The sequence below is a fragment of the Perissodus microlepis genome, chromosome 5 (genome assembly GCF_051167445.1).
Source record: "Perissodus microlepis isolate ML-2025 ecotype Zambia chromosome 5, ASM5116744v1, whole genome shotgun sequence".
In the NCBI taxonomy this organism is placed as follows: domain Eukaryota; kingdom Metazoa; phylum Chordata; class Actinopteri; order Cichliformes; family Cichlidae; genus Perissodus; species Perissodus microlepis.
Genome location: NC_140465.1, coordinates 15,401,485 through 15,429,419, shown reverse-complemented (window position 1 = coordinate 15,429,419; position 27,935 = coordinate 15,401,485). Strand labels below are relative to the sequence as shown.

Here is a 27,935-nt window from a genome sequence, read left to right as displayed (position 1 = left end):
TGAGCTGTTCGCACTAAAGTAAAAAGCAGCATCACTTCATGCGGATACCCTTTCGGCGCCAGCTGCGGTTGCATGGCTGGAGCTGAACAAAAACACCCTGATAACGACTGTTTAGACTGTTCCTTCCCATTCCATGCAAGGCCACCTGGGTTGGCTGGAAGACTGTTTACTTAGCCTAGCAGGGCGAAGGACACTGTCTCAGCTGAACTCTGGACACGCACACACACATACACTGATATGCACACACTCATCCCCCCTCCCTTTCCAAACGCCTTCGATGCTTGTTCCCTCCTGGGAACACGGCGGGTCTGAGCCCGCGCTGGAATGGTAGCGCTGGGCAGGATGGCTGCTGTGTTTGCTTTGGATTACTCCTCACCCCCCACCCGACCCTGTGGCTTGTCACGTGTGCCATAATGTTGTGCTGTGGACATTTATGTGCAGAGGAGCTTTTTTGTTTCCTGTTCTGATGCTGTCCTCCCAGGAGCCCAGCATGAGTAGAGGTCTCTTTTTTCCTCTTGTACTTTCCCATTGTAGTGTATATTTCAGTGTTTTTTTTCTGTAACGCTACCGATCTCCGACCTGTATCCCCATGTGATGTCTGTGTTGTGTGTGTAAGGTCGGGGGGGGGTCCTATTTCACTGCAGGGCAACCTGCACGTGGCGAATAAAGCCTTGATTGATTGATTGCATGCCTGAATGCACTGAGCTTTAGTCATACCAAGGTTTAAGTCTAAAAACATCCTATTTTTTGTGACATTTTATCCAATATAAGAGGCTATTACTCACACACACACCACACATCTTTAGACACAGAGGGACGTTTTAACCTGGAGATGATTAGGACAATGCTTAATCATCTCCTACTTAATCAAAATACAATGAAATCAGCGTGGTTAATTAAAAAACTGTAATCTGATGAGAAATTGGTAACAGTAGAGAGTAGATTTGCCTCAGAAGTGTTCTCATGAAGCCTTGTGATGACTATTGCTGCGAATAAGATTATATATATATATATATATCTCTATCTCTCTCTCTCAAACAAAATAGAGTTGCACTGAATACTTTTTTTTTTTTAGGTGTTTGGCTATTTTGAAATTGTAATGACAGGGAAAGATGATAACTGGGGATCTGCTACAAGACACCAGCACAGCAAACCACACTACAAATAAAAAGCACTTGGCATGCCAAGTTGGATAGACATTGCTGAAGTCATGTGAGGGGATAACATCATTTTTCAGGTCAGAATGACTTCCTGTTTTTTTGTTTGTTTTGTTTAAACAACCAAGCCTTCAGCTTATTAATTCTGTAGTGACTGAATCTACATACACAGATGACAGATGGCACCACCTTTATTGAAGGACAACACGATTGTCATACGAATAGAAGAAGAAAAAACAAACTTGTTTGTGCTGGAAACGAACACTTCAACTTACAGTTAACGTCTGGCCTGTGTGTTTTATGCTGACAAAGCATGTCAGCAGTCATGTGACAGAGTGAAACTGTTAAAAAGTGCAGTGAGCACTCATTTTGGTCCAGAGATTAGGCAGTCCAAAGATACAAAGCGTTAACAAAGTGCAGTTGTTACCAAAGATAACACGTCTATCTTCACTGATCTTGAGCCAGTGATTTTCAGAACATCTAAGTACAACATGTATGGCGTTATTCTCTGTTTGCATAAAGCATGAAATTACAAAAATTTCTGCTGATCAAATGGACACTGGAAAGCAACATTTGAGGTATGAGGTAAAAAAAAATTTCAACTGCATTAATTGTAGAATCTGGTAAAAACATAAGCAAAAAAAAGGAAGAACGAATCAATAATTAATTTAACTCTAAGTTTGCTTACATTTTAATATAACCAATGAGAACTGAATAATGAAGAAGCTATTGAGGCAATCAGTGCGGCAAATGCCACATAACGAGGACAAATGAGGGCCTGTGCTTGATCACAATCATTTATACCACATCTGATTGACTCATTTTTATCTGGTTTATTCGGTCAAGTCAAACACAGAACACAGACTCTAAAACATTTTATCTCTAAATTGGACGAGCACTTGCTTAAACAGTTTGAGTGCGTGGTGGCACAGGAGCAGTCGGGGGAGTGAACCGTGGCGTGTTTTTTTTTTTTTTTTTTTCCCTTTCCCCTCATTAGACCAATCTTCGCCGTTTGCAGTCACGCTCCATGTGGTCTTCGGACGCGTTGGTGGTTGCACCCAGAGGAGAAACTTGGTTCAGCATGGAGTCATCGGATGCCTGACCAAACAGGGCCATGAGCAGAGCAACACCAAAACCTGTGGCACGCTCTCCCTGCAAGAGAGAAGAAAAGCTCTTAAAAACCAATAACCTTATCCTCCACTTTCCATTCAGTTATTGCCGCCATAATCTCTTGTTGGAAACCTGATTCATCATAAAAGTTGCCACAACAAAGCTGTTTAAATCAATTTCTAACACAAGACAACCACAAATATGGAGATTTATTAGAGAGAAAGCCTGCGTAAGGAATGTTGTTTATGAACTGAATCACGAGACCATGACAGAGCATCAGGAAACCACCAGCAGGAAAGTTATAAAACCAGTTTATTTTAAAGGTCGAGCAGTCACAGCCAGTAAGGTCAGCTGATCTTGTTTTGTTCAAACACAATGGGAAGTTTCGCAGTGATTGAGGAAGCATACGCCAGAAAGCAGCTCCTCTAGTCTCTGTGTAGCAAGGAAATCAGACAAGTGTATGCACATCCCTGATAGAAAGAACGTCACGGCATTTACTGGCAACCACTTTATTCCTGTTCTACACGTTCGTTTTTATGCACTTCCGAATACACTCTAAACCTAAACACCACTGGATTGACACAGCTGGACAGTTTGGTCAAATAACAGTAAAGTCTCATTTTAAATCAGTGCTAATTCTCCTCTCAGCTTTACTCACACAGTCTTTGCAGATTGTGTTTTATAAGCTCAGTCAAAGGTTTCCTTAATGTTTAGCTCAGAGGTGAAGCTTTACAGTGGTGTTTGGTGCCAACTTCCTCAAACATTCAGCAAAGCCCCTTACTTCTTAAGAGTCTTCACTCAATATTTACTTGACTTGGCACAAATTTGCAGGTGTGATTAAAGCCAGTACTCTGAACAACTTCAGTGATGCATTACAATTTCCAACCTGAACCTGAAGCAAAAAACACGCTGCACTCCATCTGAAGCAGGAAACTGGAAATTCAGAATCGAAATTTCCTCCTCAGAAAGTCAGAAAAGCCCCACCAACCCTGACTTCACAATCCAATAAACGTAAACAGTAGTAAAACTGAAAACCCTGCACACTGTATTATCACTGTTGTGGATTGGTGACTCACTAAATAAGCCATACGAAAAGCAGCAAACAGACTCTAACCATGTGCGTGCTGCAGCGGTGTTTTAAGTGCACCGCACTGTATTGCTGGTGATGTATGAACATGAACAACATAATGATTTATTTTAGTTAACAAAAATGTGTTCATAGGCTTGCTTTTTAAAAATCACATCCACACAGCGAAGCATGAGATACTCACAGCATGAACAGGAGAGGCAATGTCAACATGGACCCAGACACCGGGCCAATCGAAGCCCAGGTGAGATGCAATAAAGAGGCCAGCACAGGAGCTCTGCGCGTTCTCCCGATCCTGTCAATGCAAAACACACACGCACCTCAGCAACCAAGCCTGAATAAATTATAACAGCCATTGAAGAAAAAAAAAAAATACTAGTGCTGTCAGTGTTATTTTGTTAAAATGACGTTAACGCCATAACCGCATTAACGCGGGAAATCTCCGTTAGTGAGTTATCACGGATCGCCCTAAGCTTGGATATTTTGGAAAATCGTCACACTTGTTATCGACGAGTCTGACGATAACAAGTCTGCACAAAATTCACAAAACCATACAACTCATAAAATCTTCTGTTTCTTTTCTTCTCTTTAGCAGAGATCAGTGGTTTTATGTGCTGTAAAAACTTCAAAATGGTGAGATCACATCTCTTCATCCAACCATGTCAGGTCACTTTCTGGAATCACATCTCCCAGATTTTGTCAATATTAAAGGACTTAATGGGGGGCAAGGATAGCTCAGTAGGTAAAGTGGTTGCCCCATGATCGGCTCACTGAAGGCTACCTGGAGGTACCCCTGAGCACCGGGCGCTGCACTGGTGGCTGCCCACTGCTTCACTGGGTGAATGGGTTAAATGCAGAGGAGTAATTTCCCTACGGGACTAACACATACACACACATTATACATTAAGTAAGGAATGTATAATGATTTACACAACAATAAAATAAAAATCTCATTGTAATTTATACTGTGCAAAAATCCTGAGCCACCCATGTGATAGTACCAAGATGAATGAGCTAAACTGAGCTTGTTTGAAGTAGGTGGTGAAATCCCTGTATTTTAAATTCTTCCATGTCTGATATGGATTGTGTCTTGCCACGCGTGTGGTTTTGCCACTTACTGCCACAGAGTTCTTCATGTCAGCCATAGCAGAGGTGAACTCGCTGAAGTGCAGCTCGGGGCAGTAGACCAGAGGGTGAGCGAGATCCCCGCTGCTGCGGCCCGCACGCACAACTGCAGCTTCCCACTGCTCACTGTTTGTCATCACAGCTGCGTGGTGCTTTCCTGTGGAGATTCCCTGAGCAACAGAAACAAAGAGACTTCAGCTATGAAGCAGCACCTGCCTCACAGTACAGAATGTGTTGATCTGGGCACCTGCAGTGGTTGGTTTAGTGAGAGTCACCCACCTGTGCACCTGTCAGTGTAGCCATATCCAGAATAATATCAGCAGCCAGGTCTTTGCTGGCATACACTACTCCATCAGCCAGCACCAGCCTGCCCTCTGCATCGGTGTTGTTGATTTCCACTGACCTTTAAAAAGGGAGAATGGATATTTTATACCACTGCCCACATTCATTCCTCTCGAGTTAACGTGGAAAATGATATCGGACGCAGTTTATGTGCAGTCACACCTTGATGGCAGAGAGACATTGAATACAAACCATACAGGTAATTTGATACAAAGTGTGTCAAATCAATTTCCAAGCAAATGATGTATTACTACTTAAAAATAAATAAATAAAAAAAGTCTCACTTTCCAGAATAGAGGATGTGGATATCATCAGGTCGTGTGGCTGTGGGTCCAACTGAGTTCTCTGCGAGGCAAAACACTGCATGGAGATTATCCTTAAAGCCCTGAAACAAACAGAAGACAGAGGATGATTAAAAGACCTGCTCAAGCCACAGACAGCAAGTGGCCTACAGAGTGGTTGGCAACCATGGATGATAGTGGATGATAACCATCAGTTGCTTGGGGAAAATAATTTCCTGTATTCCCCAGCTGGTTAGTAAGTGGTTGCAGGAGGTTGCTTGCTGCTGCTACAGGAAAAATTGGTCACAAACAAGTATAAAGTGCTGCACCTAAAACTTCCTTGTAACTGCCAATGTCGCTAGCAGATTGTCACAGTTGCACATACTTTGTATGAAAAAAATAATAATAATAAAAAAATACAAGCAGCCAAAACAATCAAAAATAGGTTTTTAGTGCAGCAGCCTCTTTACGACTGGCTTCATTTAGCAACAGCCAGCAACTACTTCCCAATTAGTCATTTGAGACTGAGGCCTAAATGACAGCCGTGAGAGCTGATGTGGGATCCTTCTGTCACCTCACCTGTTTAATGGTGGCCTTGAATGCTCCCAGAATGGCAGCAGCTCCACCACAATCTCTTTTCATCCCTGGCATTGTGGTCTAGAAGAAGGAAAAACCACAACTTATTTACATGTAATGGATCTCTTCTGCAGTGAGCAGGACAGCAACCTAGTTGTCTATAAATTCATTTACAGTAAGAAAAGCTTTTTGGCTGAACTAGTGAATATAAAAGGTGCTACTTGCTAACAGATTACTGAGAATAGGCTTAGAGCTTATTTAAAAGATCAGCGTGGAGGTTTCCAGGATCATCCAGACTGCCCAGACAGTGGATGAGCTTACTGAAAGTTGTCAAACTTAAGAGATTACAGCAGACAGAGACTTTGGAGGTGCAACATGGTCCACAAGATCACAGTGAAGATTAATGTTTGGGGTACACACAACAAATTCTGTGCTAACACACCATGACTCAGTGCACTGTTAAGGTGAAATACACGAGTTAAGCCAAATATTGTTGCATTTTTCCACTTGATTAACATAATTTTCTATTCCTGTTAAATTATATTTCTATATACAGACAACTCTCACCTATCAGCTATCCCAGTAACACTGTAAAATATACTCAAGTGAGACATGCAGGTCTGTTTTTCTAAATAGATGATTAGTTATCATCTCCACAGGAAACAGAAGCATACCTTTCCCTTAATGCTAAGTCCACCAGTGTCATACACAATTCCTTTGCCCACCCATGCAATTGTTTGGGTAGCGCCTTCAGGAGTGTGACTCAGTACCGCTAACGCAGGAGGGTGCTCTGCTGCCTTTCCAACACCATAAATACCTGAGAGGGTGAAGAAAGAAAATGGATGAATAACTGTGACCAGTTACAGTTGCTGTAGCGTTGACACACCACCGCAGGTTTCTGAAAATCTTCTAGAAAATTAAATCCAGTGATCAATTTTTGCCCACTTTTAACCTTTCTATTTGCCCATTTTTCTTCAGAAAAAGGAACGTAAACCAGAAAAGGGAGAAGAAACAAATTTACAGCACAACAAAGACATAGAGGTAACGGGGGCATTTTCAACGATCTGAAATGTTCAGACTTTTACACAAATTAAGCTTTGACCCATGTTTTTACTTACAGGCACAGTTTTCTATAGGTGCCCATTTTAGCCCTTAAAGAATAAGTCAATTTTTCCATTGAGTGCATTTTTCCTACTACAGCCTGCCACTGATTTGTCCTTTTAGGATCACATTTTAGCTAGCACTTCATTACGGCCTCTTATATGCAACACTAAAACACTAAAAGAATATATAGCCTAGCTTCAAAATATGCTACTAGGGATCAGTCCCAAAAATCCATCACTCTGGTGTCCCTAGGGAAATCTCAACCAAGTATTTCCTGTATATATGCATGTTTAGTATTTGAGGTGTAAAAAGAAATGTATTCGATTTTTTTTCTAAATTCTCTCCATGCTTTAAAGCTAGCTGAAGATTGTTGGCATCTTCAGTTGAAACCAGACACAGTGAACAGCGCAGCTGACTTTCTTTCCATTAGAGTTGCACCATGAGTCTCTCTAGCTAAAGCACACTCAACAAAAAAGTTTGATATAGCAATTCTGGAGAACTGTGACAATTCAAGCTAAAAATAAAGCACACAGGCATGCGCAGAGGTCGTACCTCCAAACCCTTTTTGTTTCAGTTCCTCTCCACGAATGATAACTGGAGTGATTCCAAGTTCATTCCCCACAGCCCTGATTTCCTGAAACAGAAATTTATGGCTGTGATGAAAAACTGCAGTAGAAATATTAAAACTAGTTTTAACAGATTTCAACCCTCCTTACTTCTAAATTAAAAATGAAAAAGTATTAAAGTGTACATAAAAAAGTATTGTCTATATGCAAGTGATGCAATGGGTTTGCGAAATTAACTCCTGATATTGTAAACAAATATCTTAAGATATTCACTTTCTGTTACTAACATCAATAAATAGACGACAGTTTGACTTGACTTTATAGCCTAATGTGAGAATGGGCAAACTGAAATGAGGACACAGAAGCTTAACAGGTAACGTTTTCATGGAAATGTGTTACAGGTTAACAAAGTTTATGCAAATCAGAAACTTTCACTTACATCTAAGAAGTGATCTGTGTTCATCTCATTGCATGGAGTGTCCACAATGCGAGCGCTCAGTCGAACTCCATCAGCAGCGTTAGAAAGACACTGAACATGGGAAGAAAAACAAAGGCCATTAAGTGATGGCAGACCACCCACACACACAAAAAAGGCAATTATGAGCAACACTAACAATTAAAACCCAAAACTTTAAAGTACCTCAAGCTCTGCAGCCTCCAGAGGATTGGCATCTTGCCCAACAATCACAAACTCCACGGTCACATGCTTCTTCTCAGTTCTGCGTGAGGATGCGGAGCGGCGAGAGAAGATGGGGAAGGCCCGGGCCATAGCACAGGAGGTTGCAAACACATCTGAACGCTCACACACCATCTGGAGAGCAGAGACAGACCTATGTGTTAGCCACTTCGTGAAGCAAACAACCTCACCACTGGATGACCCAGATTTGAGTGCCATGGGACTCCCAGGGAGAATAACAGAAAGCAGGCATCTATAAAGAACAGATTTGTTCTGTAGCTTAAAGTAACCTCTGACTTCCCCGAAGAACAAACAGGAAACAATTCTGATTGAAAATACTGACCACAATGCAGCGGTTATTCCCTCCAGGAAGGCAGGAACGGACCAGGCGGGACACAAAGTGGGCAGAAGACGGGCTGTTGTGCCTGCTGACCCTTGAGGGAATGGCGGCCACTGTGGCATAGTTGAGGTACAGGGGGCAGCTGTCCGTGGGGTTTGGGTTCAAAGCACTCAGAGCTGCCTGCCAGATCTGAGAAAACATGAGGAAAAATTGACATTTCTGACTCACCACAAAGATCTTAAAGCTTTGAAAAACATTTTTTGAAAAATCCTCTAATTCTTTTACTCTTTGTAAACTAAGTACAAGCAGTCTGGGAAATCAACAATCTCTGATGTAATAATAATCCAGTATTAATATTAAATATGTTACTCCAGATGTTTATGACAGGAATCTACAAAGCGGTTTTGGGAAAGTTTTGGAAAGACAATAACCAGTCAGCAGTATGTACACAGTGCTTCCACCAGATTAAAATCAGAGGCAAGTGAACCAGTAGGTGATGGGAATTTGAGATACTGGGTTTGAAAAATTCCTAGTGTCACAATGTTTCCAGATGCTTTCACACTTATCACCTTACATACAGAAGGTACATACACATGCTCAGAATAATCAGAGCGCTTCATGGAGCAGGCCAACAGTGTCTCAGCAAATCATTGTACACAAACAGTCTGACGCTCTGATTGGAAAACTGTCACACTCAATGACTCTGAGCGTATTATCCACCACCAGTGATCTAATCACTCACCAGGAGCACGTTGGACAAACTCCATCGACAGTATGTCGATTATGTTGAAAATAAGTTTACACATATGCGATATGCTGCAGTAGTACGGCATTAGTTATCTGGATACTGAAGACTGGGACTTTAACCTCGGCAATGCTCCAGTTGCAAAATCCTATTCGGAGAAAGGTTAATGACCACTGTCTGGGTTTAAGTACTGCTTTTCTAATCTAAAATCATCCAGGAGTTATGTGACAGCCGGGCAACCGTGGAAGTAAGAAAAATACGAATTACTGGTGTTGTGAGATTTACTTCTACGGTCATACTAATAATAATTGTGATTATGACAATAATAATAATAATAATAATAATAATGATAATGAAAAAAAAAACCCTAAAACAAATAAGACCGCAAACATCTCTTGACTCTTGTAGCTCTTAGCTTACTAAGTAGCCTACACTGACACCGTTATAGCTTTGCTCTTTGGACTCTTTTTCGCTAGCTGTGTCATGAAATAACTTAGCTGTGCTAGCTTTTGCTAACTTTTGCTTAGCGTGACGCTAACATTAGCCGGTACCGAGCTTTTGTTATCATTTATAAGATTACCTCTTTGCTAACGACCGGCTGGAGTTTTCCTTTGATCTGGCTCCAGCTGACCTGCTGCAGGTTGGTGTGCTGCCCGATGATCAGGACAGGGCGACTCTGTGGCTCTGAATCACCGGCAGAAACCTTAAACTCCAGCACCACATTCGCCATTTTGGTGACTGAAGGTGCTCAAGTGGACGGCAACGGACACCCCGGACCGGCGACGGCAGCCGGGTGAGGACAGGCTTTAGTGACGTGCTGCGTTTTTTGTCGACCTCCAAGCACCAGGTGGAACAATATAAGAGCAGACTGTAATGATTTACACCAAAGTTAATGTAGTAGTAATAATAACAAAAGCTAAACCAAAACTATTTTTATTTGAACAATTTAGTCAATTAAAATAAACGTCTAAAATCAAAATAAATAAATAATACAGGAAATGAAGGAAGCGTGTTTCCCCACTTTTGTTTTTTTGGGCATTCACAGGTCAAAATTTTGAGTTACCTCAAAATGTCCCATTAGGTATCATAACATTTCGACTTAATCACAAGTTTCAAATTTTGGCGCTAAATACAAGATTCATGGAGACCAATCAGAGAGTTGGTGTGAGAGAGGAATAGTGTAACACACAGCTCCAGATTAGCTAAAGATCAGGCTATAACAAATAAACAAAACTAAAAGTAATATTTAATACAATAAAAGGGTAACAAGCAAATTCATTCAAGAAACTAACTGAACTGAAAACCAAAATTAAAAAGATTTTCATATAAATCTAATCTGATGTATTCAAAGTTTCTTTGACAAAAATGAATCAAGCCAGCACAAAAATCTGTTTCCTTACACAGCGGGCATCATCTCTAAGGAAGAACACAAGGGTGCAGACAAGACGTTGAGCCCAGATGGGTGCTTCCATTTATCAAACTCTAATAAGATTTTGAAATAATAAAATAAAGACAGCAAGACTTCTTCAGATGGTGGTGATTCATTTATTCCGGCCTATTATGAATGCCAGCCACAACCAAACCACACTTTCAAGCTGTGACATCCTCAAATTTGAGTAACTTGTACGGAAGACACAGTTTGCTCACATGAAACGCTGCAACAGAGCAATTCCTGAAGTTATTCACAACATTTCACTACACATTGTGTTTAGAAATGCCTAACAGATTTTTTTCTCCCTATTTTAATCCAAACACAACACCATAACCCTAGGAAGGATGCCCTCATTAAAATGTAAACTTTGATGTCAGAGTGCAAATAGTTTAAAGGCATTTTAAGATAACACAGCAGCTATAACTAGGAAGAAAATATCTTTTGGATAAATGGCATCAGCTGAGCTGCAGGTCTGGCCTTTGACTTCGACTTAAAAAAAAAGGCAAACATTTGATGCACAACACTATTTATAAAAAGTTTGATCTTTAAAGAGAGAGGCAGTGAGGCTTGTTTGTAGCAGCACAGATAATTTTATGTATCTAAATTCATTTGTGGTCACCAATTTTCTTTATAACAATGACAAAAGTTTGCAAATGTTTAACAGGAACAGATCAACGCTAGCTCCTGTACACGTGCTGTGACTTTGGGTTTCTTCCCCACTGAGATCTTGTATAGACAAAAACAAAACCCCTTATAACTCACCTAACTGTTCATGCTTTACTGATTAAATCAAACATGAATTTTTGATAATAAAGCATGTCATTAAAACAAACAAAAAACAAGCTGGGTATCTGTTAATTCCAACTTCTCAAATGTGTGTGTTTGTGATAGATTGAAATCATCTTTGGGTCTTTAAACGTTTATGAGAAAAAATAATTCAAAGATGCTTTGGGACTCGAAATTAATTCAACAATTACTATTTCTACTCGACATTTAAAGCCTTGTGAAATTTTTTAAATGTATTTAAAGTGTTCACAGCAACTAATGCGTTGATTATTTATTTGACATTTCTCTGTCTGGATTATTGAACTGATATACTTTACTCATAGTTTATACGAGTATGTAACATCCAGTCTGAGCAGTGCTTGTTATTGCACCGGGATTACAGTACACACTGACCTGAGGTTAATCCAATAATTTGGGATTTTCAAGGTTAACTTCATTTTAAGAGTGCTATATACACTAAACTTGTTAAATTCTCATTTAAACTATAAACATGCTTATGGCTGGTAGGCTAACTGAAGTTTTAAATCATGATAATATCAGAATAATAGGTGGCTTTTTATCAGTGTAGTGTTTGCTACACCTTGCGTAGGATAAGAAAATAGTGCTATTAATTGCATAAAAGGTTTACAGCACCTGTTAGATATATTAAAATATTTATATTTAGAAGCAGCATCTAGTAATATGAAAACTAAGCCAAACACACACACACGCACACACACTAAACACCTGAGCATCTGTGCACTCGTATCAACTGAAGACAAACATGGAGTTTTGAGATTATGTTGCTTAAATAAAAGTAAATACTGATAGTGGATGAGGTTCAGGTGGGGAGGCTTGTGTTGTGTGCTTATTTTAAACCTTCCATTCATATCTAAAGATTAGTACTTCATTAAAATAACTACACTCTTAATAGAGAGAATAATGTGAAAGCTAATATTAGAGTAAGACTAGGTTTTATGCTACTGGCGAGCAAGCATATGCTGTCATGTATAGAAATGCCATGACACGAGAGAAAAAAAGCTATGCATGACCACAGGTGTTCATGGTGACTTTGGGTTACGCTGGGATGAAGCTGCATTTTTGTCACAAAAGTGGCTTACAGGCTAACACTGACTGACAGTGTGAATTTGATGGTCCTGTGCTCAGGCATGGCACAGGTTTCCACTGGCCCCGCAGGAGGCAGCGATAGTGCAGTTCTTCAGGATGGGGCTGAAGTGGGAGGCTGTGTTAGGACCAGCCTCTCTGGGAGGGAAAGGCTTCATGGTGGAAAGGATGAGGGCCAGACACTCTGCTACGTTTTTGTTCGGGGCACAGGCCAGAGCTGGTGTGTGGCCTGCAGAGGATAAAAAGGCAAATCAGTAACCCACACAATCCTCCGCAGGTTGAACATACCTGCTTTGGTATTCTTATCACAGAAATATAATCCCAACCTACCTTCCTCATCTACAGCCATGACTGCTGCTCCTCTGCTCAGTAACACCTGCACAACAGTCGCCAGACCTTTCCTTGCTGCAATGTGAAGCGGCCTGCATGAGAATAAAAGGTCTGACTACAGTGCACTGAGGACAGATTAAACTACAGTGAGATTTATGTTTTTCAGAACAGACATTCAGATTTGTCACATTTTCTCTTTGTCTGCAGAACAAGGCATGACATCGTGTTAACACACAACTGAATGCTCCAGACTGGCAAAACTGCCAAAACCTTCACATTTATAGAGCTGCTCATGCTTGCTGAGAATCAGTTAATCAATTTTATTTGATTAGCAGCACCTGGAAGCAGTAAGAGTGCACTTTGCTTACCGGTTCTGTTTGGCTTAGGTTTTGTTAAAAAAGAAGAAAGTGTAATAGGTCATGTCTCACACTGGTCATTTTAAGACCTGCTAAGGATAAGACAATTTTTTTATTTTGTCAGGGAAGGTGTATTTTCTTTTTACCATGATTATATGTTTCTGGGCTTCCAGTGTGGCCAGCCAATAATACTTGGACAACAAACAGAAACCAGAAACCTTCTTGTGCCAAAAATCTTCCACAGACTCTGCTGATAACTGTTTATGGAGATCAGCTGACTGCTACGTCAAGACAACTCACATTTGGAGAGCGTTGTTTCTTGCATTTATGAGTGAGGAATCGGTGATCTCTCCCAGGATTAACAAGGCACACATCTCATGACCCTGCAGAATAAAGCATGTTAATGTTGTTAAAACCACCCGCTTTATTCACTGAAATTCAGAACAAGTACTTAGTATTATGAGCCACTGCAGGTTTCATATAAGAACAACTACTATTATAATTAGTTCAAATTAAATCATAATTATACTCCAGACAGGCCGACAAACAACAGTTATGATACATATTAAACTTGATTTTCATGCATTACATTTCTAATCACCTTATGTGATGGATGTTAAACTGATCTCCTGCTACACTCATGCAACTATTTGTGTGACACTGCATGCATTTAGTGCACCCATTTGTTTGTGTGTATGGGACCTTGCTGCAGGCTAAGTGAAGGGCTGTGTTGTTACTGAAATCCACCAGGGTCAGGTCTGGGGTCGCCTTGTTCAGCAAGAACTCTGAAATACAGGAAGTAAACATCAACAAACCCAGACTACTACACCCCAAGCTGTTGGTTGGTGTTTTCACATGACAGTGCAACAGTGGAACAAACTGGTTTATTAAAAAAAACCATCACTGAGGGATGTGAGAAAAGAAGCTCTCCAGCTCTAAATAGTCTAGATAGTTTTTAAAGGTTTCCAGGTGCAGAAAGAAACAAAAACATTTCAAAGGACTTCCTTGTTTCACACATACCGACAGCTCTGGTCTGTCCACAGGCAGCAGCAACCATCAGAGCAGAGCATCCACAGTGGTCCACAGCATTAACCTGTGCTCCCTGGGCCAGAACCAGCTGCAGCCCAGCAACGTTCCCTGAATATGCAGCAGCATGCAGTGGGGTCCTGAACTCAAGCAAGGTACACATCAAAATACTAGATGAGCAGAAATGTTCACAGCCCACGAAGGAGAAAACACTGTCCAGTTTGGGAAAGGTGATGCAAAAAATTAAAAAATCCATTAAAACCGAATCATACAAAATAACTTGTAGCTCTAGTAGTAGTATCAGTAGCTCTTCAGCAGCCTAGAGCCTGTTTATGTAATACAGAGGAAAAAAAAAAAAAAAAATCACACTTTACATCTCAAATTACGCCACTTTTAAATGAGTAGCAATCATAAAAAATAATATGAGCAGTGTATTATGACTGCTGGGAAATGTATGCCAAGTGTAAAATAAACCTAAAACTATTACATTAACTTTACTGACACCTGCTGGCTGTGTTGTATGAAACCGTCTGAATGAAAGTTACCTACCTTCCTTTGGCGTCACTAATGCTGACAATTTGAGGGCCAAAAGTCTTCACTAGAAGGTCTGCTGCAGCTTCATGCCCTTTAACTCTGCATGTGGCAAACAGAGGTGTTTAAAATGTGAAGAACTACACTAGATTTATTTAAGCTGACTTCTAAAAAGCATGTGTGTGCACATAATAACTCACAGAGCACAGTGCAATGGGGTGAAGAGACTTCCTTCCTGGATGCTAAAAAGTTTGTTTTCAAGTAAAATGCATAAACATCCTTCATGACCTGAGAAAGGTTGGAAACAAATAGAGACATAATTGATGTTTACATTTTTATTTAAATGACTTAATGCACAATAAAACGCAGTGTCTCTTGATACACAAAAATGATGTATGAACAGGCAGGTCTATTGTGTTAAAACGGCTTAATTATAAACTGCTCATTTGACATGAAGTGCTGCTCTGATGTCTCACCGTGGTAGGCAGCCCAGTGAGTGGGTGTGTAGCCTTTGTAGTCCAGCATGGAGTCCAGAGGGTCAGCTTTCTTTGCAGCCTTTAGCAAAGAGCGGAGCAGCTCCGTGTGACCGCAGGATGCTGCGAGGTGCAGCGGGGTCCTCCCCCTAGAGTCTCGGCACAGAGCAGAAGCTCCATGTTCCAGCAGAGCAGACACACACTCCTCACTGCCCATTATGACCTGCAGGATGAGTACACAAGATATCATGTGACAGGAGGCATGAGGGTGGTGGTAAAGGTATAATCTTCTATTTGCAATAATTGTTGAGTGCAATGAAAAAAAGTGATGTGCGACATGCACACACTCACAGCTCGGTGTAAAGCAGTGAAGCCTTGTTTGTCTGCAGCATCAGGCTTTGCATTTTTCTCCAGCAGTATGTGGACGCAGTCGATGTGGCAACCGAGAGCTGCCAGCATGAGAGCCGTCCTGTACAACAAGCAGAATTCAGTTGTAGGCATGATTCTGTCACTTCAACTATCTGCTGATTTAGGCTACGTTCACACTGCAGGCGAAAGCGCATCAAATCCCATTTTTTTGACCCTATGCGACCCATATCCGATCATGGTATGACAGTGTGAACGGCACAAATCCGATATTTTCAAATCAGATCTGGGTCACTTTCGTATGTGTTACTGAATCTGATACATATCCGATGTTTTAGAAAGCGACTGCTGTTTGAATGGTCAAGTCGCATTAAATACATCTTTTACGTCACTGACACAAGACAGACGCCAATTATCAGCGCTGGAGAAGCGCCCAATAAGACATCGTGAACGCTTCCTGGCCATCCAGTGTAGATGTCAGTGAAACTGTTGGGAAGACAACGTGAACATTTTATTTGTACTGTATAATCTGCAGATTCTGACAGAAATCTGCAACTATTCTTTGAAGCACCGCTCCTCTCTAAAACAGCAATAAGGATAATTATTAGGTTATTTACATTATTATGTAAATAACAAAATAACTTAAAGCAAAAATTGGGAAACGTAAAGTCCAAAGTCTTTATATTAAGAGCCATCAGTCAAACAATATTGTTTGCTCTGGGTCTAAACAGAGCGCGTTGTGTGTGACGTCTTCTTTTGCGCATGCGGGCGCTTTGAGGGTTCACACTAGAGCGCATTTGCTGTCGCATTTTATTTGTAGTGTGAACAACCAGACAAAAAAATCGGATTTGATCAAAAAATTGGAATTGAGCATTAACACCTGCAGTGTGAACGTAGCCTTAGACTTATGTGGTGAATCTTTGTAGAACCTAAGAGGCTGTTTTATAATCAGTGCCAGCCCAATAAAAACAAACACAATACTGGGACTATTTTCTCCTCACAGGTCTTCACTCCTTGTGGTGATCAATGTTCCCTCTAAGCTGCGCACGTGCGCAATTGCGCACTGCTGGCACGGTCTCTGCGCACAGAAAATCTGCGTTGCGCACAAAAAAAAAAAATCTAACCTGAATTGAAATTAATACTTTAACAATTCTGTTTTGCAGTGTTAGTCAGTGAGTGATTGGCTGCTCCAGTATGGGATTACAACGATGCCACCATATCCCATAGTCCAGCCAATAACGCGATTCACATTCGTATATACGCAGCTAATCAACGTCGCTGACAGGCTATGACAGCGTCCTTATGTGCCGACACCGGTGTTTTAGCTAGCAAAGCGGCTGATGTGGAGTGAAGCCACGTTAATGACAACGTGTACAACCATTGGAGATGTGAGCAGGACAGAGGAACAATTGACGGAAAAAGTGTGGACTTCATACCAGTTTTTAAATTGTGTTGATAGGCCACGTAAAACCAGAGTTATGATAAAAATATATGTAATGTTTGGTTTTCTTCCTGAATACTATCGTTGTTTATATTTACTGCGGGAAAAAACGGTAAAAACGGCGTCTTATAAAGAAAACGCTTGAAACTCCGCCTGTGAGCAGAAACAACACCAGAAAAAAACCCGCCCTTTCCTATTGGTCGAAAAATGTACCATGTTGACCAATCCAGGGGGGAAGTTTTAGGAGTGACACATCTCTGAGAGATGTGCGACGTTTAGCGCAAATCTTGTGCTGTTAGTGTGTAGTAAATGGTTTTGTTGTGTGTGTCAGAACAATGAGGCGACTGCTGAATGTTACAGGTGTTACAGTAGTGATACATCTCCTGTTGTCAGGCCTGCAGGTATCAGGCTGTTGTTCTCCTTTATATTATAGTGGATAGAAATTATTTTTTGGAGTGGCACAAATAATTTGTATGGCATCAGATTTGATGCAGAACAGCTGATTGTTCTGTAAATAGTTTGAAATGTTTATTTAAAAAAAAAACAAAAAAAAACGCCTTGGCTGCATTTTTAGGTAAACAGCTGCAAAAAACTTTGTTGTTTGCAAAACTCATTTACTTTGTTGAAGAAGTAACTATATAATTAATTGCCCAACATTGGTCTTTATATACTGTATTTTGCAGACAGGGAGTTACAGGACTCTCTTCCAGACCACAGACTCATACTCATAATACAAGTCGGAGCTTTATAAAAATAAAAAAAAGATAGAAAATTATGTTTTCAAAATTGGAGTTCAAGTTATTTTCACTTCCAATAGTGTTAACATACTACACAGGTCATGAACAAGATTTTTTTTTTTAATTTTTATTGTAAGTGGGCTAAAGCAGTTAATTAAAAGTAGTCTAACATAAATGCTGTAATTTCATTGTTTTAATAAACCATGTAACTTGGATGGATTCAATGCTGGCATGACCACAGTACACACGTCTGCTGTTGCTCAGTGGTCCAAGGGACCGCTCAGGGAGTTTGTGACACCATGTGTCTGAGCGAACACACTCAGACACATGGTGTTCGCTCAGACACCGTGTGTCTCAGTGATCAGTGTTTTTTTTTTTTTTGTTTTTTCAACGAAAGCTAATCATATTTGACACTCGAGTTTTTCACTTCTTTTTACATTCCCTCACATATGTTCCAGTAGTTTTTGCAACAAAGTAGCCAGAAATGCACAGGAGGAATCGACAGTAAGAAACAGGCCAATCACAATAGCCTCAGACTGCATGACACGATGACTTTTGCTTCAGCTTTTCACAGAAGCATAAATCCCTCATGGTTATTTGCATCCTTTTGCGGTTTCTCGTAGATGTTCAATACTTAATTGTTTATCTTCATATTTTATTTTACTACCTTAAAAGACAATGTATTATCAATATACACAACCATTGCTTTAATGTCTGATAAAATCTGTTCCTTTCTGCGCTTACCTTGTTATCACGCAATCAGTATCAGTTTAATGACAATTAAATCTGGTTGGACCATGACACACACTGCTGAAGCCTATTTACTTTATAAGTGTCATGTCACAATAAATAATTAAAATCGCCCACAAATAACCATGTTTACGTGACTAATAAATAAATAAATACACGGAACACAAATTAAAAGATGCAAAGTGACTCACTGTCCCTGTGTGTCTGGGCTGTCAATGATGTCAGCACTTTGTTCCATGTTAACTAACAGGAGGATACAGTCCACTTGGCCCTCAGCAGCTGCTCGAGCAGAAGGGACACAAAGATAAAAACACATTTGGTCTTAAGTTTAAAAGAAAAAACAAATCTTAACCAAAAAGTTACTTTCAGAACAACATCAACCCAAATCCATCAATGGGGCACTAAAAAATACAAGATAAACACACTTAAGCATTATTGTATGGGCACAAATATGTACTGATATGCACACACCTGCAGTGTGAAGAGCTGTCCACTTGTGCTTGTGCTCCTTCAGTGTGTAGGAGGCTTGATGTTTCAACAGTACTTCTACACATGGGGAGAAGCCCTTCTGAGCAGCGAGGTGGAGAGCAGTTTGGCCTTCAATGTCCCGCACATCCAGACTCACTAATGTCTCACAAAGCAAACGCAGAGCTTCACAGTGGCCAAAATATGCCTGCAGTGACAAAATGCATGAAGACAATACAGTTGAAAGCATGTAAACTAGCAGGACCTCTGCTAGTTGCATAATTTTCAAGGTTTTTACTTTATACTCACAGCTAAGTGCAAAGGACTGACTGGAACATTACTTTCAGCCTCCTCAAGACAGTTGAAAGAAATTTCCAAGAGCTGGAAAAGTAACAGAATTCCAAATAGGTCCAGATTGCAGTCAGTTAAAAAGAAAATGTATGAACTAAATGAAAAATGAGAAGACACCACTGACCAGCTCTAAATGCTGTTTGTTCCCATAAGCAGCTGCATAGTGAACAGCACTGTATCCCTTGCTGTTCTTCAGAGTTGGGTTCGCCCCGTTGTCAAGCAAGTAGTCTAAACACCTGAACGAAACAAGTTCACAGTCTCAACACTTAAACATTACAAGAGTTTAATGTACGTTAATGTACAAGTCTGTGTCTTTGTGAACTAACGTCAAGTTCCATTAAAGTCATTTTTCTGACCTCTGATTTTGTTCTTATCAACTCTTTAAATAATTCCTGATAAAGAACATTACTAAAAGTTACCCAAACTACCTCCAATTGTCTGTGTAATTTTAATTTAAAATGATAATTACTCTAGATTCTGCATGGTAAAGCACAAACAGTATAATATATAAATGTGACGTATATGACTTACAGAGAGGCTTCATGTTGCTTTTCCACGTTGACGTCTGAGTCAGAGTTTGGATCCCCTCTGTGGAAAAAAAAGATGAGCACTACTTCAACAAGGTGCCGGAAACATTCCTCATATTGGTCCATTACAGCATCACACAGTTGCTGCTGATTTGTCGCCTGCACATCCACAGTGAGCATCTCTCGTTCCACCACACTCCAAAGGTGCTTTACTGGAAGTCGTCTGAGTGCAGTGAACTCATTGTCATGTTCAGGAAAACAAATTTCAAGCTTTGTCACAGAGTGTGTTATCTTGCCGGAAGGAGCCATCAGAAGATAAGTACACTGTAAACATCGTCAGGAGCTATACTCATGTAGGCTGTGGTGTTTAAAAAATATTAATTGGTGCAAAATGGTCCAAAGTGAGTCAAGAAAATTCTGCCACACCGTTACACCACCATCAGCAGCCTGAACGATTTATACAAAGTAGGATGGATCCATGCTTTCCTGTTGTTGAGTGAAATGTGCAAATTTAAAATGTCAGTAAAGACTCTTACCCACAGAAGGTGTGTGAAGCAGCAGCATAGTGCAGGGGGTTGCAGCCCGTCAGATCCAGCTCATTGACATCTGCACCAGCTCTCACCAGGGAGATGGTGCACTGGCTGTTCCCATTTGCTGCAGCGTAGTGCAGAGGAGATCTGCAAAGCAAAACAGGACACATCAGGTAACACCAAAGTTCAGTTCTTTCCTCCGGCCATTCAGGACTGCTTACCTTCCCAAATTGTCTTTTATATCCAGCTCAGCACCGCTGCTTAACAGCAAATTAACACACTCGACATTCCTGCAAAATAAAAAAAAATAAAGACTTCAACTGAGAACCAAGTGTCTCACAAGTGCAGTGCATAGCTCACAAATATTTCTGAAGTTTATCATTTAAGGTCATTTTCTGTTGATTTATTTCTGCCTCAAACCTTATGACTCGGAAAACAACACAACAAATAATTGGCATTACAATCTTTACAATAGTTTTACCCTCCTTTGACATTTGTAGTGTATCGCTCACTCACCCTCCAGATGCAGCTGCATGCAGGCACGTCCTTCCATGATCATCTAACATGTTTATGTCGAACCCCACACTTTGGTCATTCGTCAGCATTGGCGCCATGTTGTAAAACTGGCCTGAACAAAGACGAACAACAGAAACGAGCTGGTGTTAGTAATTAAAATGTAACAAGAAAGAAATGTGATTCTGAAACGGGGTGACTCAAAACAGATTCTCACCGTTAGACAGTAACTTGCGACAACAGTCTGGAAAGCCGTAGAGTGCCGCCAAATGCAGTGGAAGCATCCCATTAATTCCCTGTCTGAAGAGATGATGACATTGTTACGTTTGGTAAGTACAGTGGGGCAAAAAAGTATTTAGTCAGCCACCGATTGTGCAAGTTCCCCCACTTAAAATGATGACAGAGGTCAGTAATTTGCACCAGAGGTACACTCCAACTGTGAGAGACAGAATGTGAAAAAAAAATCCATGAATCCACATGGTAGGATTTGTAAAGAATTTATTCGTAAATCAGGGTGGAAAATAAGTATTTGGTCACCTCAAACAAGGAAAATCTCTGGCTCTCACAGACCTGTAACGTCTTCTGTAAGAAGCTTTTCTGTCCCCCACTCGTTACCTGTATGAATGGCACCTGTTTGAACTCATCATCTGTATAAAAGACACCTGTCCACAGCCTCAAACAGTCAGACTCCAAACTCCGCCATGGCCAAGACCAAAGAGCTTTTGAAGGACACCAGGAAAAGTATTGTAGACCTGCACCAGACTGGGAAGAGTGAATCTACAATAGGCAAGCAGCTTGGTGTGAAAAAATCAACTGTGGGAGCAATCATCAGAAAATGGAAGACATACAAGACCACTGATAATCTCCCTCGATCTGGGGCTCCACGCAAGATCTCATCCCGTGGGGTCAAAATGATCATGAGAACGGTGAGCAAAGATCCCAGAAACACACGGGGGACCTGGTGAATGACCTGCAGAGAGCTGGGACCACAGTAACAAAGGCCACCATCAGTAACACACTACAACGGCAGGGAATCAAATCCTGCAGTGCCAGACGTGTTCCGCTGCTGAAGCCAGTGCATGTCCAGGCCCGTCTGAAGTTTGCCAGAGAGCACATGGATGATACAGCAGAGGATTGGGAGAATGTCATGTGGTCAGATGAAACCAAAGTAGAACTTTTTGGTATAAACTCAACTCGTCGTGTTTGGAGGAAGAAGAATACTGAGTTGCATCCCAAGAACACCATACCTACTGTGAAGCATGGGGGTGGAAACATCATGCTATGGGGCTGTTTTTCTGCCAAGGGGACAGGACGACTGATCCGTGTTAAGGACAGAATGAATGGGGCCATGTATCGTGAGATTTTGAGCCAAAACCTCCTTCCATCAGTGAGAACTTTGAAGATGAAACGAGGCTGGGTCTTCCAACATGACAATGATCCAAAACACACCGCCCGGGCAACAAAGGAGTGGCTCCGTAAGAAGCATTTGAAAGTCCTGGAGTGGCCTAGCCAGTCTCCAGACCTCAACCCCATAGAAAATCTGTGGCGGGAGTTGAAAGTCCGTGTTGCTCGGCGACAGCCCCAAAACATCACTGCTCTCGAGAAGATCTGCATGGAGGAATGGGCCAAAATACCAGCTACTGTGTGTGCAAACCTGGTAAAGACCTATAGTAAACGTTTGACCTCTGTTATTGCCAACAAAGGTTATGTTACAAAGTATTGAGTTGTATTTTTGTTATTGACCAAATACTTATTTTCCACCCTGATTTACGAATAAATTCTTTACAAATCCTACCATGTGGATTCATGGATTTTTTTTTTTTTTCACATTCTGTCTCTCACAGTTGAAGTGTACCTCTGGTGCAAATTACTGACCTCTGTCATCATTTTAGGTGGGGGAACTTGCACAATCGGTGGCTGACTAAATACTTTTTTGCCCCACTGTATGTGCCAAGTTGGAAAGCTACTTGAGAGCGACAGAGTCACTGCAAGGGGGTTGCGAGGAGGCAAGGATGTCATAATTTTGAATACATTTTATACAACTGATCAATGACTCACAGACCTACCTGCCTTTATCAGCACCGTTTGTCAGCAGAGTACTGACCAGCAGCTCCTGACCATGTCTGGCAGCAACATGAAGAGGAGCGTTTCCATTACTGTCAACACAATCGATCTCTCCCCCTGCGTAAGTGGGAGGGAAAAAATGCGTGGATAGGTGTCTCTCGAGCTTAGATATTTTAAGAACCCTTTTCATTATCAGTCATATTACACAATATTTTGCACTTTGTTACCATTTTGGATGAGAATCTGTGAGCCAGTGAAGCGTCCGTGCATTGCAGCCATATGTAAAGGGCTCATGTCTTTCTTATTCTGTTTATTAGACAAAAAGAAAACATTCAGTCTTCCAGCCAATTATCCCCTCAACCAATAGATGATTATGTTCTTATTTATCATCCTTTTAACCTGTACGTTGACATCAGCACCATTGTTGACTAGGAGCTCAAGACACAACACCCCGCTGGAGGAGGCGGCTGCCAGATGTAATGGTGTGTTGCCGTTGTAGTTGGGTTGGTTGATGCTGGCGCCACTGTTCACCAGTTCAGTGGCCACAGTGTCTTGCCCTGTGTGACAGGCCATGTGGAGCGCTGTGTTCCCAAAAATGTTGGGCTCATCAATCTGGAAGCAGATATCAAAATATATAGACAAATACATAAACCGATGGAGTATAAAACAGTTTGCTGTAAATAACAAGAGCCATATGCCCAAGAAATACTGCAGATTATATCAGTGGGCGGCTGACGTAGATCATTATATGTGAGGTTTTAAAAAAGAAATAAAAAATGTAATGAAGTATTTGCCCCCTTCCAGATTTCATATTTCAGATCATCAAAAAATTTAATATTAGACAGATAACCTGAGTAAATACAAACTGCAGTCTTTAAATTATGATTTCATTTATTAAGCGGAAAAAGGTATACAAATCTACCTGGCCCTATGTGAAAAACACTATTATAGCCATTTATAAATGGGTAAAAATGGAAATGTTAACTCTTTCCAGACTTATCATCAGTTGTTGAGTTTCTTTAGCTCGCTGCATGATGCGTTTCTTTTTGAGATCTTTTAGCCTGTTTCACTTTGTCAGACAGGTTCCATTTAAGTGACTTCTTGATTCAGTGGGTCTGGCACTAATTAGGTCTGGGTGCAGTAATGAACTTGAACTCAGCTTTCCAAAAAAACATGATTATTCAGAGTTATTTCATAGTGAAACAAGGGCGGGCATTAACTTTTTCAAACAGGGCCAGGTAGGTTTGAATAGTTTTTTCTTTCTTCATAAACGAAATCATTATTTAAAAACTACATTTTGTATTTACCTTGGTTATTTCTGTTTAATTCTGTCTAATTAAAAACTTTGATGATCTGAAACATGTAAGTGTGACATATGTGCGAAGAAAAAAAAAAAGGAAATCAGGAAGGGGGCAAGTACTGAATTTATGCATCTATTTTGGATTCACTCACAATGCAGCAGCATAAGTGTTGGTACAGCCTGGAAAACAACATAAAGCCAATCCTGGAGCTCCACACAACACAAGTTATTTATGCCTAACCTTTTATCAAACCATTTATTACCACTGACTGTCTGGTTTGGGGTTTAAAATTGAGCAGAAAGTGTCTCAATATCTTAATTCTGAAAAAGAAACTCAGCAGAAAGCTTAAACATATTTAAAACTTTTTGTCCTGCACATAATAAACCAAACATTAAAAAAAAATACCAACTATATCCTCCTGAGATCCAGCTTATTCTTTTATTCCTCTGTAATGGAAATTTGTTTTGACTCTCTTTTGATTTATTTAAGCTAACATACTAAGTCCTGATGTGCTGAACAGAGGACATCCTGGGCTTTTCATTGACATCTCATGGCCTCTTTTAGCGCCAAAGAGGCAGGAAATCACAACAAAAAGTTAAACTGAAAGATACTTTTTTTCTTCAGTTCTTCGGAGGATATATTGTGGGAAAAGCAATGTATCCCAACCACAGTAGACTTTACCTCCACCCCCAGTCTCAGCAGATATTTGACTACGTCTAAATGTCCGCCCGCAGCTGCAACGTGGAGTGGAGTGTAACCACGCTTGTCTTTGCACATCACATCTCCACTGTGAGACAACAGCAGCTTCACAACCTCCAAATGTCCTTAGAAAAAAAAAGAAAAAAAACAAGAGCGAGAGATTCATATTTACTACAAATATTTGTGACGCTAGTACATCTCAACACTTGCTAGTTACACAGCTGGATTAAACGGCACACAGTCTGGCCAACAGCTGGTCTCATTTGAATACACTGGTTATGTGTTTGGTAGCATTTGAATGTATCTGTGTTATCTTGTCTATAAACAAGAAAAGTTTTGAATGAATTCTGAAAAAACTTCAAGGTCAACTGAATAATTTACTGGTCGAAAGTTGACAGAAAGACTTGTAACTTAAAAACTATGATTGTTACAAGTGTGGTGTGTATTGTCAACATATAGAAACTACTGTATAAAGATTTAAAATATCTCACATTTAAACCTCTGACCTCTCCTCTCCTTTCTGTTAAAGGACTCTTGCACACTTACAATTGTGTTTTCAGCCTAGCACAAAACATAAACTGGTGATGACAACAGAAAGTGTTATTTTATCCCAAAAGCATCCCACTGTTAAGGTCAAGGGCAATCCATTCCAGTTTGTACATACTGTTAGTTACTAGAAGACTTCTGTTATTCTTTAAATCTCATAAAAGAAAATTAAATTCAAGATACATTTGTGTCTGTTAGGAGTGTCTCTCCTCACCGAGGGATGCAGCCCAGTGGACTGCTTGTCTTTCCTTCTTGTCCTTGGCACATGCATTTGCACCTTTACGCAGGAACAAGTTCACCATCTGTTAAAGGCACAATATCAGGATGTAGCCACTTCGTCTATGTAAACTCATCTATGCTGATGAATACAACTTAACAGGTAATTTTTTTTAAACGTGCTGCAACAATTACCCAAACCCCAGAAACGTATCATTCGCTTTCCTAATGAAAATCAATGTAAAATGTTATATATAATAATATAAAATATCATAAATGTTACCTATTAAAAAACACCAAATAAATAGATAGCTTTTAATAGTTTTAAAATAGTTAAACGTCAGTAAAAAGACTCTTCAGCTTACCTCCCCATGACCACTGTGCGCTGCATGATGTAGCGGTGTCCTTCCTGACTTGTCAGTTACATCCAGGCTGCAAACATGTGGTATCAGGGCTTTGGCACAACCTGTAGCCCAGTTTGCAGCTGCCATGTGCAGGGGTGTATGCCAGAACTTGTCCCGTGCATTAACCTCTACTTTGTGTTTCAGCAATAGCTCCACAGCCCTCTGACAGGAAAAACAAAATAAAAGGATAAGTCTAACATTAAGAGCTAACTGTCACTGACTTTTTAAAATCCATTTGACAATAGTAATTTACTTCATTTCTTGAGGCAGCTGCTCGGTGTAAAGGAGTCAGCAACCCCTGGTCCTTGGCGTTGACATTTGCACCTGTAAGAGAGCACAAAAAAGCAAAACTAGGTTTTATTGCTTGTGCAGTTTTGAGGTATTACAGTTCTTTTGCACATGACTAATTTATATCAGTCATTACAACAAATATTTTTGTTCTTACAACCACACAATTTTTTTTGTTTTTTACCTGAACTAATAAGTAGGTCCATAACAATGACATCGCCCATATAAGCAGCAGCATGTAGTGGTGTGCTTTGTTCTTGGTCCTGAGATTTAAAAAAAATATATAAAATTATAGTCTAAATACAAATTTAATGTGCAATCGCAAGTAGCCTTCAGCATGTTGTAATTTGTAACACAACTCCTGAATTAAAACTGAGTAACACTACCAGTGAGTTGACATCTTCTTCGTGGTTCAGTAAAAATGTCACATCTTCTGTGTTCCGGCTGAATATGGCCTGGACCAATGGGGACTGAAAGAAAGTTAGTACAGGTAAATCAAACAACTTTTTTGTAGATATATACATATAGGACTAATTCAACATGAAAATCAAAAACTACAGGGACATAAATACATACATGCACAACCTCTTTCATCAAAGCTATATTTTTAACGCTAAAATATAAGTAATGTGGTTACCCACAAAGTTTCAAATGTACTTTTTTACAAAAAAGCTGAAAAAAATTGTAAAGCACATCATTAGTTTTTGATTAAGATACCTGTGTTTTCTTGTTTTATGACAGTTGGTGTAATAAATTTGTTATTCACTGTACAGGAAAGATTACAATGACTCAGTTGACTTTCGTAAAAAGTCTAATTAGACTTATGAAGCCTGCTTCAAAGACAGCCGAAGAAAATACAACAAGTATTTTAATTTGTCACTTATGTTACTAAAGAAAAATAAACTGAACTGTCTCAAGCACGTCCACCCACACATCCATTTTCTTCCTACTGGGAATATTCAGAATGCAGTGGCACGTAATTAAGTGTGGACTAATCAAATCTAACCACTGTACAAACGACAAATATATGTGAAATGTATATTTACAATAATTTTTGTGGGTTTTCAACTGTATTTACAGGAATATCAATGATCATAATAATACAGTTTCTAAGTACATTGCAAGATTAATGCATTAGACATCTAACTCTACAGAAACTCCAGCTTAAACTACATGTATCTTTACGGGCTGAGGAGTCTGTGACATTAGCCATCCTTGCAGAAAACTTTGCTCGTCACGCCGCTAACATGACTAGCCAGCTGATTGCAGTTGTGAGAACCGGTAGGTTATTTAATGTTAAGTTCAGAAAAAGCTGTATTTACTACCTGGTCCTTGATATTTCTTAACTCCATATCCCAACCACCCGTGAAGCCCCTTCACTGATACTTGGGGTGAACTTGACTACATTGCAATCAATAAGTAGCAGCTAATTTAGCTTTAGCTTAGATAGCAGCTGGGATTGTATACAGCAAAGCTCCCAGAACATCGCGAGAAAAGTTAAAGAAACGTGATTTAAGTGGGTTTTTTTCTTTGGCTGTCTTTGACGTAATGTTAATAGTAGTAATGTTAGTAATGTAAATTTTGGTCAGA

The 27,935-nt window shown here is 40.2% G+C and overlaps 2 protein-coding genes across 3 annotated transcripts; both read right to left on the bottom strand.

The window, feature by feature from the left end:
* Positions 1–1,330: 1,330 nt before the first annotated feature.
* npepl1 (aminopeptidase like 1) lies at positions 1,331–9,896 on the bottom strand. Its single transcript, XM_084928164.1, has 12 exons — positions 9,690–9,896; positions 8,368–8,553; positions 7,989–8,159; positions 7,788–7,877; positions 7,335–7,416; positions 6,353–6,495; positions 5,682–5,759; positions 5,106–5,206; positions 4,759–4,882; positions 4,473–4,649; positions 3,539–3,649; positions 1,331–2,309 (listed from the first exon to the last, which is right to left on the bottom strand). Exons 1-12 carry the CDS (start codon positions 9,837–9,839, stop codon positions 2,151–2,153), a joined length of 1,572 nt encoding a protein of 523 aa, XP_084784290.1. The 5' UTR covers positions 9,840–9,896; the 3' UTR covers positions 1,331–2,150.
* Positions 9,897–10,476: 580 nt separating this feature from the next.
* On the bottom strand, positions 10,477–27,826 carry LOC146386925 (serine/threonine-protein phosphatase 6 regulatory ankyrin repeat subunit C-like). 2 transcript variants are annotated; one of them, XM_084928163.1, is made up of 28 exons: positions 27,671–27,826; positions 26,732–26,815; positions 26,530–26,608; positions 26,311–26,381; positions 26,019–26,219; positions 25,652–25,739; positions 24,874–25,016; positions 23,291–23,503; positions 23,119–23,197; positions 22,894–23,008; positions 21,045–21,127; positions 20,831–20,942; positions 20,536–20,604; positions 20,321–20,461; positions 19,789–19,845; positions 19,382–19,493; positions 19,216–19,287; positions 18,913–19,114; positions 18,633–18,720; positions 15,499–15,616; positions 15,151–15,370; positions 14,875–14,962; positions 14,693–14,776; positions 14,138–14,283; positions 13,820–13,902; positions 13,418–13,500; positions 12,762–12,853; positions 10,477–12,660 (listed from the first exon to the last, which is right to left on the bottom strand). In XM_084928163.1, exons 1-28 carry the CDS (start codon positions 27,695–27,697, stop codon positions 12,470–12,472), a joined length of 3,141 nt encoding a protein of 1,046 aa, XP_084784289.1. In that variant the 5' UTR covers positions 27,698–27,826; the 3' UTR covers positions 10,477–12,469. The 2 variants fall into 2 exon arrangements, 1 of the variants encoding a protein (XP_084784289.1); XR_014800253.1 differs by lacking the exon at positions 10,477–12,660 and having other exon boundaries at positions 12,763–12,853; positions 13,719–13,902.
* Between the last annotated feature and the right edge of the window lie 109 nt (positions 27,827–27,935).